Raw genomic sequence first — 11,501 nt, forward strand, 5'->3', positions numbered from 1 at the left:
GGAAAATATGCATCCTTCAAGGCTGAGGAGAGGGTTTCAGTCAGGGGGTAGTTTTTTGTTTGTTTGTTTTTTGTTTTGGGTTTTTTTTTGGGGGGGTTCTTTTCTTTTCTTTTTGGTTTGTTTTTTGAGATAAGGTTTCTCTGTGTAGCCCTGGCTGGACTTGCTTTGTAGACCAGAATGGCCTGGAACTCACAGAGATCTGCTTGCCTCTGCCTTCTCCTCGAGTGCTGGGATTACAGGCCTGCAACACTGCAGCAGGCTATAGGGGTGAATTATTTAAAATCAGACACTAGGAATGAGCTTTGGAGCTGGTCTTAGGCTAAGTTGGGTTAAAGAGGGGAGCGTCTTGGAATTAGAGGCACTTGGCACAGTATTTTCAACTTTTCTAGACATTCTAAAACCCTCACTACTGCTATGCGAACTCTTCCAGGGTCTTGTTACCAGGGCAGCAGTTCTGGTCTTCTGTTCTTACAATCCCTAACCTCAGCTCCTTACCTCCTCGGACTTCAGACCCCCAGGAAAATGGGTATCAGCCTCCTTGTACCTTCAGACCTTGTGGCACAGGGCTCTATCCCCAGCTCTTTTTCTCCCTGGAACCAAGAAGACCTAGATCTCTGATATAGATGCAGAATTTACAGCTGATATAAAGCCACACCTACGAGTCACTTAGCAAAGCCTAGACAACCAAACTGCCTGAACCTTACAGGAGAGTTCAAGGCCACCAGTCAGCAAGGACGGACAACAAACAGCCTGCTCTCACTGTTTTTTTTTTTCTCTCTCAAGAGGAGCTAGTCCCTCACCTGGGAAATATCTGTCCAAACTTGAGAGTCTGGGAGTGCAGCATTCAAAGCTATCCGAGACAGGATGACTCACAATCCAGCCTCAGTGCCAAGCAGGGCGGCTCGCAGTTAAGAATCTACTTGGTAGGATGCTCCATGCTCCTACCGGGTAAGAGTCAAGACTGGGGAAAAGCTCGAAGAAGACCAGAACGGCGCGCGGCGCGGCTGGAAAGACCCTCCTGGCGCGCACAACTGCAGCTGAGATAAAACTATCCGGCGCCTCCGCGGATGCCCTGGCTGTGCCCCCTCCCCCCCACCCATTACTCTCCCCAGCATGTAAAACCCCTCTGGGGCTTGCCTTTACCGGAGCCGTGCCTCTGGCGCAGAAGGACAGCCTGGCCCGACGGCGGCGACGCCGATGAAGAAGCAGCAGCAGCTGCTGCAACAGTTGTGGTGGCTGTGTGGGTCGCAGAGGTGGCGGCGGCGGCTGCAGCAGCGGCAGCAGCGGCGGCGGCTGCCTCCGGGACTCCTGATCCAGCGGGAGGGCTCCCAAGAGGTGGGTTCCTGTCGCCACGGCTGGGTTCGGAGGTGGTGCGGACAGCGGCACCTGCGTTGTTGGAGCTGACGGCGCTGGGGGCTCCGTGGCGGCGCGGGCCACTGCTCTGGATGTGGGACACCGCCTCCGCAGCCTGCATGTTGGGCGGCGTGAAGCGCGACAGCACGCGCAGCAACGCCTGGGCCTTGTGTTCTTGGGTGTCGTCGTCGCTGTAGTCCGAAACTCGACACTCATACACGCCTTCGTCCTGTAATCGTACGGCGGACAGCCGAAGCCGGTGTGAGATGTCATTGCCCTGGACACGCACGGTCTGTAATACAGCTGTGTTAGAGGCCTGACCAGCGGGCTCCACACCTGCTTTAGTGACGGGGGGGGGGGGGGGAGGGAGTGTCTTGGCTCCCCTGTCACTGTGTCAACTTTCTATAGCAGTCCAAACTTCCTAACACCCCAATACATCTCGCTGGTGGCAAGTGGCTCTCAGTTCTGTATGGACACCATGTTGCCCTGTGCGCCAGCCACCTCAACTCTCGCTTTACGGTTTCCCACATTTGCCCTTCTCAACTTGCACAAACTGTAAGCAGTTTCAGGCTGGGGTTTCTGTGACTCTAGCCAACCGCATCCTGCCTGCACCTTACTGCCCAAGCTAACTGTTCTGGGACATTCTAAATGTACCCGAAATCACACTCACTTTTACTTAGACCCCAGAGCAGCTGGAGTGTGTCCTTCTTGCCTGCAGCATGCAAAACTGCATCTGTCCTGCCCTGCCATTTACAGCTAGCCCTTGCCTTGCTTGGGACCGACCACTTAATATCCTTGACAAAGCCCTTTTTCTCGAGGACGTGGTGGAAATCTTAACACTCCAAAAACACAAGCCCTCACCTCAGAGCAGGACCCGGAAGAAGAGGCTTCAGTTGTTTCCAGGCTCTGCTATTTCCATGCTCCAACTTTACACACCCCATACCCCTTGATCGAAAAAGATACCCCTCCCCAAGAACCTACAACAATGTCATTAGAGGAGGAGATGTTGAGTAGAGGGTGCTCCTGGCACCCCTGGTAAGTGTGCAGGATGGGGCAAAAAAAAAAAAAAAAAAAAAGGTGGGAAGCTGGGGTGCCACTCAGCTTTAGCTAGAACCCCTGTAGAAATGAGAACAGAGGTGTGCTCTTCGATCCTGAGAGCACCGTGCAGAGGAAGGAGAGTTTTACTGGTGAGTGCCCAGCAGGGCTGTGGGACTCAGATTTGGACCCTTGGTTTACACAAAAGACAACCTAATCCCTCTACCGGCGACAGATGGCACCCAGATATGCAAAGCAACCCTGTGGTAGTTGGGCTCCGCACCCAGAGGCTTTCTAAAGGGGAGGGAGCGCAAAGCGGCCAGAAGGGGTCTCCCGCAGCCCAAGCTCCACACTTACACTGATTTTAGTTGCATCCTTATTTGTTACCTAAAATGCAGAGAGGGAGAAAAGGGAGGGAGAGAGAGGGGGAAGGAAGGAAGGAAGGAAGGAAGGGGGAGGGAGGGGGGGGGGAAGGGAAGGAGGGAGGGAGGGAGGGAGGGAGGGAGGGAGGGAGGGAGGGAGAGACACAGAGATTAAGCCGTGGCATTTTTGTGCATGGTGAACTCTGACCTGGCTTTGACAAGAGGACTTTCCTTAGCTGGGCTGAGAGCTGAAGAGCCTGGGGTGTGGCATTGTGGAGGGCACCAAATACGTTAGGATTCCCGCAGTGTGCCGAGAGAGAAGCAGGTTGAGGGCCAAAACTGGTCAGCTAAGGAGGAGTGGCTACACCTGTCTGCTTGGGAGAGTGGGGTGCTGGACGTCATAAGGGTGCAGGGGGAGCCTCAGCTCCTACACACTTCCTCTAAATTCTCCACTCAATTTTGGAACTGTGAAAAACTGGATGGAGGGTCCACCACGGAGGCCCTGACAAGCCGGTGTGTGTGGATATGTGCCAGAGGAAGATGAGAACAGAAACTCTGGGTGTAGGTAGGTGAGTGTGTGCGCGCTAGTGTGGGTTGTGGGGCAGATTGCAAGGTTTTCCAGCCACCGAGGGTGGGGCAGCCCTTCAGATACTGTGGAAGCTGGAGGTGACCTGCTGGCTACTCCGCACTGACAGCCAGTTCTCTAACGCGTAAATGCAATCTGAAGGAGCTGAACTCCTTGGCCTTGAGCCCTGGAACCCTAGAGTGGCAGAGGAGAGTCTGGTAGAACCAAGTGATTGTCTTTCGTAAGCCAGCACCCATCAGAGTATAGTCCTAAGGCCAGCCAGCAAAAGCAGGAGAATTGGACCAGGTGTGGGTTTTCAAGGGCTGGGCGTGAAGGGAGTTCCCGCAGGTTGCAGAGAGGGGAAAAGTGTAAAAAACTGACAGCACCTGGGGACAGCCGCTCACTTTGACAACGCTATGGAGATGCAGAGGATGGGAGATCGCTGAGGGACAGGGCGGCGCCCTGTGGAGGTAACCCTCACTTCCCCTGGAGGAAGCAGGGTAAGCAGGGTTGCCCCGTGGGCAGCGGATTACCTTGGTCCGGGCGCCCGGCACGCTGAGCGCCAGCTCGTGTAGCAGTTCCCGGGGAGGCTCCTTGAGGTACCACCACTGAATCTCCAGCGAGTACGAGGTGGCTCCGCTGGCCCGGAAAGCGCAGGGCATTTCGATGTCGTCTCCCTCCCGCACGGTTACATCTTTGGGGACTTCGGTGAATGTGGCTGGGGGCGGGAGAGAGAGGCGTGACCAGCTGAAAGGCGGAGGGGCTTGGGGCAACTCGAGGCTGAGGCGGTGAGTCCCCTGCTCTCCGGGCTTGGGCTCCCCCAACTCCTGCCCCCAGCTACTCCGCAGCTTTGGGCGGGAGGCTCCAGCAAAGTTCAGGGAGCAGCTGCGAAGGCGGCAGCGGGGACCCGCCACTTGCTGCAGGCTGCTTCCCTCTGGGCCGTGCAGGGTGCAGGGAAGGGAGGGCCGCAGCCCCGGAGCCGGGTAGGGGCGCGCCAACTCCCGCTGGCTGCAGGCCTCCTATGCCTAGCAGGACTCCCTGAGCGGACGCCAAAGCCGCGGCGACCCTCATCTGCCCTCGTGCTCCTACCCACTCCCAGCCTGGGCTGCACACCCCAGACCGCTCGCTGGAGACCTCGAAGCCCGCCGCTCCCTTTCCTCCAACGCGGTGGCCAAGCTAGCAGACTTCCGTGGCCTTAGCAAAGGGTCCCCAGAGCCCACCGCAGCCGCGAACTTCCCGCGCTCACCGTCGGCGACGAAGAGCAGCAGGCCGTGCAGCAGCAGAGGCGGCAGGTATCCGAGGGCTCCGAGCCGGTTCCGCTGTTCCATCTCCCGCAGGGTTGCGGCGGCGGCGGCGGGGGGGCTCGGCGCGGAGAGGCAGCGGCGGCGGCGGCAGCGTGGGCTCGGCTCCGGCTGGAGCTCCGGCTAGGACGCCTCGGAGCCTGCCATGGTCCCGCACGGCGCCCCCTCCCCTGGCCGCCGGCGGCCGCCAATCAGCCGGGCTTCCCTGCGGGCTGGCCCGGCGCGGCTCCGGCGGGAGGCGCTACGCGAGGGGCGCAGGAGGCGAGGTCCCGCCAGGAGGACCTCCTTCAGTCCAGTGGTCCACGGGAGGCTGAGGGTCTGCAGTTCAGTCTCTGGCCGGCGGGCCGGACAACGGCCGGGCTGTGCCAGGACCCATCTTTGGATAACGGAGTGAGCGCCCAAGAGCCACCAGAGTCTGCCTCCAGGTCTACTGGCTAGGCTCCCGACTGCCACCTCCTCCGACTCCAGCCGAGCTCTCCCGTCGCCGCCGCCGCCGCCGCCGCCGCCGCCCCCGCCGGTTTCTCCGCGGCTTTTTCCTCCAAGCGAGTGGGCGCTCAGCCGCGGCGCGCAGACCTAGCGTCCGACCCAGCGCAGCGCGGGGAGAGCCGGTCCAGCGTGGCCGACCCGCAGCCAGAGAGGCGGGGAGAGGGGGAGGGAAGAGGAAGGGAGGGGCGGTCAGTGGCTGGGCGACCAGCAGCCTCCTCCACGGCACCACCCGGCCCTCCTCTCGGAGTCCACCCCGCCCCCCCCCCCCCCCCCCCCCCTTCCTCCGCGGGGTCCCTCGGAGCGGCCACAGTCTCTCTGGCTGCAGCGCAGCCCCACCCGGCGTCTGCTTTGCTTAGGGGGTCCTCCCACCCAAACTCCTGGTTTCTTCCCAGTGTCCATCTCTCGAGACAGCTGCTCCACCCTGCTTTCCGTGTGTCCCCCATCCTCTCCGCAGCCCCCAGGGCCTCAACTCCTTACCCGGGTTTAGACTACGAGCCACACCACTCTTTGGCCCAGACCTGGGCCATGGCGGGTGGGTGAGCGCCAGGGGACTGCGAGAAAGGTGGAGCGCTGTGTCTGGCCAGAAGCTAGGCCAGGTGACAGGGAAGGAAGACGAGGAGTCCGCAGTGTGCGAGCAAGAACTGAGCGCCCGGCGCAGGGCGAGCAGGTGCCTGTGGCGCGGAGCGCACCAGAGAGCCAGCAGGCAGTGGCCGTGAGTGACGGCAGAGGCGGTGCGGGTGGGGTGGAATGGGGAGAGCCGGCACGACTCAGGGCTACAGAGATTTCTGGGTGGGGGAGGTCTTCCTGTCCAGGGAGAGCCAGTCCCTGTGTCCTTGCAAGCAAGCTCTTCCTGGCCATTTTCCCCTCTGCACCCATTGCAAAGGGGTTCCCCAAGGTGGAAAGAGAGGTGGAGTACACAGACTCCTTCCAGAACCCATCCCCCACTCTTGCATCTTCTGTGTCCCTGAACCTTCCCTGGCCTTCACCTAGAATGGGCTGTCTCTTCAGCCACCTAGAGAGTGCAGTCTGCCTTTCTAAGGGGGATATGGGTGGATGAAGTAGTTCAGTCCAGGCACAAGGGCTTGGGCGAGTCCTGGAGCTCTCCTTGGTCTCTTCTCTTTCTTTTCTTCAACCAGTGGTCTGGTCTGGCCTGATCTCTTAGCTTTATCTGAAGTTATGGTGGCACATTCCAGTGAACTTCCCCTGCAAGCTGTCCCTAGTCCCCTCGTGTCTCTGCCAGTCAACTAACAGCTAGTGAAGAGGGAAGCCTGGAAGGGAAATAATTTTCCAGTGGCCACCCTGCTCTAATACAAGAGGGACACAGTTCCAGAGAAGAGACCTTTCTAAGCTTTGCTCTCACCAGTGAGGACCGTGGACAGTACATCCTTCTGCCCCTCCTCTTCCTTATGTAACAGATGGGTCGTTTGCACTCTCTGGTCACTCACTGATGCTCTGTGAACAGGAGACCTTTTAGACCTTTCCTCCAGGGTCCCCATTGCCTGCTCCCTCTACATGTCACAACCATTGGCCTGCCTCCCCCAGACATTCCACCAGTTCTCAGAATCCACTGTAAGTTTGTGAATGCAAGACCTTGCAGGCCCCTTGCTGTCCTCAGCTTTTGAAGGGAGGGGGCAGACTTGCATCATGCTACGCAGATGCAGGACCATAGTAGAATTCTAAGGGAGCAGTTCGGGGAACTGATTCCAAACAGGGGTCTGGTGGAATGAACTAGCCCACTGTACATTGGTTTGTTTGGAGAGGTAATGAGCTTCTCTCCCAGTAACAGTTTCAACCAAGAACTGATGGCCAGTAACCAGGCTTGCCTGAGGGAATTCCTGTAGCTAGAGGGAAGTACACCTTGGTCACTCTGCAGGTTTGTGGATTCTTTCCACCCAGTCACTCTGGTGGGACATTTTTGCCTGGGACTTAGGTTGCTGTTACTATAAGTAGAATAATAATAATAATAATAATAATAACTGCCATCATGTGATTATCACACTGCAGACACTGGCTGCACACTTTCTATATATGAGTTCTCGGCATCACAACTGAGAATTCTTTCTCAAACCTAAGTCAGATCACTCTTCCCCTACTCACAAGCCTACAGTGACTGCCACTCCATACAGCACAAATACCAGTGGCCTCTCAAGGTCAAAAGATTGCCTTCTCAATCTTTACCTTCCCCTCCCTCTGCCTTCTCCTCCTTTCTGTCCTCCCTCTGGCTCCTCCCGGGACAATGTTCTTCCTTCTGCAATGCAACACACTAGACCACCCTAGAGCCTTGCGTCAGCTGTCCTTCCCAGCTAGGATGTACCTTTCTGGGTTTTCTTAGTTAGTGCCACCCACCTTTAACTTTTGTTTAACTCTGCAGTCTGCAGCTCCCCTTCTCCAGCATGCCTTGCTTATCCTTAAGGTCTTTTCCTTCAAAATAACCACCTTCCATCATATGATTCAATGTCTTCCCTGCTCAAAGTCTGCAAAACTTTGCTTTGGTCACTGGGGCATCTCTGGCACAGTACGGGTTCAGCTCTTGTTATGGATGAGATTGTTGAGGCTCCTCCGAGAGCTTGTGGAACTTCCCTAAGGTCTCACAGCTAGTAAGTGGCCACATGTGGCTTCAGCCCAGGCCTTTCTTACTTTGGTTTCTTTTTTATTCTTTTTTCTTTTCTTTTCTTGTAACCTATGCACCCTCCTTCTAAGTCAAGGGAACCTGGAGTTCCTGAGCAGAAGCAGAGCTACCTATTCAGTTCTATGTTGACAGGAGCTGCTTGCCTGCCCATGTAGAATGGAGGGCAGAACAGGGCCTTCCTCACTGCCTTTAGCATCTAGATGTGCTAATACCAGCAATGAACTGGGAGCACCTTCAGGAACACTGAAGAAGGCCCTTAGCCCTCCTTTGCTGGGATTTCCTGGCATAGGGACTCTTCAATTCCTACTTTGTTCTGGCCTGCCTACCAACTCTGAAAAGGAAACCAGATTCTTCCTGGTGGGCCAGAGCACTAAAGCAGGCACCTGTGATGGAGTATGCATATGAGTCTTCTCTAAGGGATTGCTTCTCTCTGGGGACACAGCCACTCAGCCCTACCCACTGCAAATATCCCTTCAGCACCTGCAGAGATGCCTTGCTGGCATTCATCCTGTTTTATGAGGAAAGCAGTTTCCTGTGATGAATCTGTGAGAACATTTCATGAGTGTTTGGTTGCCCACCATGATTGCTCACTGGTGAGGTGAAGAATTACAAGGTTCTCCACCCTCTCTACCTCTGTAATCACATATTTGAAGTGCCTGTGGGGCCACAGTGTCCAAGGGCCTCCCATAAAGCCCTTGGTGGCCTTTGAACTGGCTGTGTCCTTAGGCTTGTTCCTTCCAGACTTGGCTGGTGTGCCTTGAGTGCCCTTTCACACTCACCCTGATTATCTCTGCTATTGTTAGGCTATGAGTTGGGCATGAAGCCCTTTCCGGTACTGTTCTGTGGACAGTGATCTGTTCCAGTCACTTGTGAAAATATCTTTAGCACAGCTTTAGCAAATGTGCCTCCTGGAGTCACTTGCAAAGCTTATTTATTTTAATGTTCCATCTTGGAGTTGAGGAGTTGAGGTTTCGGTATTCCTGTCTCCACTGACCTTTCCTGTTCACGTGCACCAACATTGATTTTGGGTAATGTGTTTTGTTTTTAAGATGCAGCCCATCTATAAACTTTTCTATCAATAACTCCAGCACACTCTGGGTACCAGACAGCTTAAAGCAAAATATCAGATTTATGGGGACTTTTATTTTTGGGCAATGTAGTCATCCATTTGCCAACAGTGTCAGGGAATAAAGGCTTGGAGTCTGGCCCAAGGAGATCCCACTGCAAGGACACACATCAGGTCAGGATCCACAAGGATTGCTAAGGGAGTGAAAGAGTTAGGGTGATTGCTTCTGAGCCAGGAGTGGGGCAAGTAAACAAACAAAAAACTTTAATTTTGTGTTCCTCTTTCCCTCTTCTATCCAGCCTTATGACCAACTTAGAGTGTCAGATTCCAGGAGGAGGACAGCCCCTGAATTGCATGAGGATGAGAGAGGCTCTTGTATGCTCATCAGAGCTTAGGTTGTCACAGAGGCTACCTGGCCCTGTCCTTGTACCTTCAGGAAAGCAGGCACAGCTTTCAGTCTGGGCTCAGCTGGTTTACAGAAGGAATCCACAGCTGTCAGGCCCCAGGGCCTGGCCTGCCACTGCTCACTGCACCAGTAGTTCCCCTTGTTGGGTCTATAGAACCGGGGCTGTTTGTGAGTCTATTAGAGCCACAGTTTACTGGGCTTAGCAACTGTCTAGAGAAGGGGTATGATGAGGGAGAATCCCAGGGCAGAATCTACTTTACTACTTTCTAGCATTGAGGACACTTAAGAGAGTAAGACATAGAGGGAGCCCCCTTCAAGGCCTCTGGACTTAAGTGAGGGGTGCTGGTGTGGGAGAGGGGAGAGGCAGTTGCTCCAGTTTTTAAAGTTAGAGTCTCAGAGCTAAGGCTGGCCTTGATCTTGCTATCCTTTTGCCTCAGCTGCCTGAGTTCTTGGCTCAAAGTTTTGCAACCCCATACTTGGTGAGAAAGGGGCTGAAAGCTGCTAAGCTAGGCCCTAGTGGCTGGTGTGAGAGTTGGTGGCCCCTTGGGCAGGCTTCCTGGCAGAGTTGAGCCTGTGTGCGGAGCATGAGTGAAATGGGCTCATGTGTGCCTAGTTATGGTATGTCACCATCTTCAGTGAATGGCTGCCCTAGAGAGCATGCTAGGCCCAGAGACCAGGACATGGGGATGTGACTGAGACAGAATGGAGTCCAGAATAGGAATATAATGAGTAGAGCTGAGAGACAGGGCAGGCTTTGGACTTGTGACAAGGAGGTAGCAGGGACTTTGGTGGCTTATAGGGTAGGGATAGGTAGGAGTAGGGATATTAACAGATCTATTAACAATTGGGGCAAAGGCAAAGTCATTGCTGTAGACAGCTCTTCTTGGACTGGTCTCTCAGGAAAGTCCTCAGCTTGATACCTTTCTTAGTTCCCTACTCTTGCCTGTGAGTACAGGCCCTAGCAAGCATACTCAGATGTAAAAACCCCACAGTTGCCAAGTTTTGGGTGGGGATGGCTATGAGAGCTGATGACTCAGCTTCTGGGGTAGAAGTGACAGCACAATTCACACTGGAAAACCATACCTGCTGGCTTTTGGTTCTGTGGTGATGCAGGTTGGGGGGGGGGCATTACATTGCAGTCATTGCCTGATGGATCTTGAATCTGAATGCTAGAGAGAGGCAGAATTAGAACAAAAGGTGACCAGGAGAGCTGAGCACACCCTAATGGATTTTAGCTACCTCACGTTGTGTGTGTATGTGTGTGAGTGTGTGTGCTATTTAAGCATTTGACAAAATAAATCTTTAGACCTACAGAGAGTTAATTTTTTATTTTTAATATTCTCAATGCACTTGGGATTTTATTTCCCACTAGATCTATTAGTTTAATTTAGTAGGGGACAGGCTGTGTACTTAACCAAAAATTGCTTTGACATTATGGAGAATTAAGAGGCTCAGGCCAGATAGATGGAGCTGATCGATCTGCTTGAGATAAACTCTATTATTTCCCCACACAATTTCTTTACCTTAATGGCGGAGACAGTGATGGGAAAACACAACCCTGTCTGATCATGACTAGGCCAGAGGGTCAGGGTTCTCATTCCCATGACTTTTTCTGCCACCTGGGGGTCACCTCCTTGGCACGACATTGTTGGAACATGGCAGTGGAGCTACTTTGCGGGGCTAGAGTCACCTGTTGCATCCCCAGGTGTCCATTTCTGCCAGATGTGGTCTTCATGAGAATGACAGCCTTCTGAAGTATTGACCTCATATCAGGGAATCAGTGTGAGTGCAGGACACAAGGAACAGAACTGGGGACTGAGGGATGGTCAAGTCCAAGCCTGAGAGTAGAACAGCCAGGAAGTTTTTCCTCAGGGGCAGTGGCTGAGTAAGTCTCTCCTCTTGTTAGAAGATACTGGACTTGTTAGAAGGATCTTGTTAGAAGATCCTTCCTCGGATGCTTTGGAATCGATGAACCGATGTCTGGGCAGTCGCTGTGTGAACAGCCAGGTGGATGCACATTACAAGGTCATATATCTTGTATCCCCTGCATGTGGATCTCAGGAGCAGCTCTGGATGTGCCAGCCCCAATAAAGGACAGTCCTAGATGTAGGACCCCAAGCTCGTAGAACTTCTCGAACTGTCTGGATCATCACCTAGAGGTCTCCGGCCAGAGCATCTCCATAGGGTCCTGGGCCAGTAGAGGACAGTTAATTCTGTCTGTCTTGGACACTTCATTGCGATTCTCCCTTGAAGAGCCCATGCCTACACTTGGGTATGCCTTACTTTCTGTCCGAGAAC

At 54.3% G+C, this 11,501-nt stretch overlaps 1 protein-coding gene across 3 annotated transcripts in view; it reads right to left on the reverse strand.

Annotated features, from left to right (window-relative positions):
* Positions 1-4,809, reverse strand: part of Vstm2b (V-set and transmembrane domain containing 2B) — a 32,280-nt gene extending 27,471 nt beyond the window's left edge. The window contains exons 1-4 of one of the 3 annotated variants that reach the window (XM_055595037.1): positions 4,562-4,809; positions 3,849-4,033; positions 2,746-2,775; positions 1,138-1,582 (exon numbers count right to left, since the gene is read on the reverse strand). In XM_055595037.1, the coding sequence (XP_055451012.1) occupies positions 1,138-1,582; positions 2,746-2,775; positions 3,849-4,033; positions 4,562-4,643 (742 nt within the window). In that variant the 5' untranslated portion in view covers positions 4,644-4,809. Of the gene's footprint in view, positions 1-1,137; positions 1,646-2,745; positions 2,776-3,848; positions 4,034-4,561 lie in introns of all 3 variants that reach the window. The other 2 variants (XM_055595036.1, XM_055595035.1) reach the window with 2 other exon arrangements.
* Between the last annotated feature and the right edge of the window lie 6,692 nt (positions 4,810-11,501).

Source organism: Psammomys obesus, unplaced genomic scaffold, assembly GCF_907164565.1.
Source record: "Psammomys obesus unplaced genomic scaffold, mPsaObe1.curated_primary_1811, whole genome shotgun sequence".
NCBI lineage: Eukaryota > Metazoa > Chordata > Mammalia > Rodentia > Muridae > Psammomys > Psammomys obesus.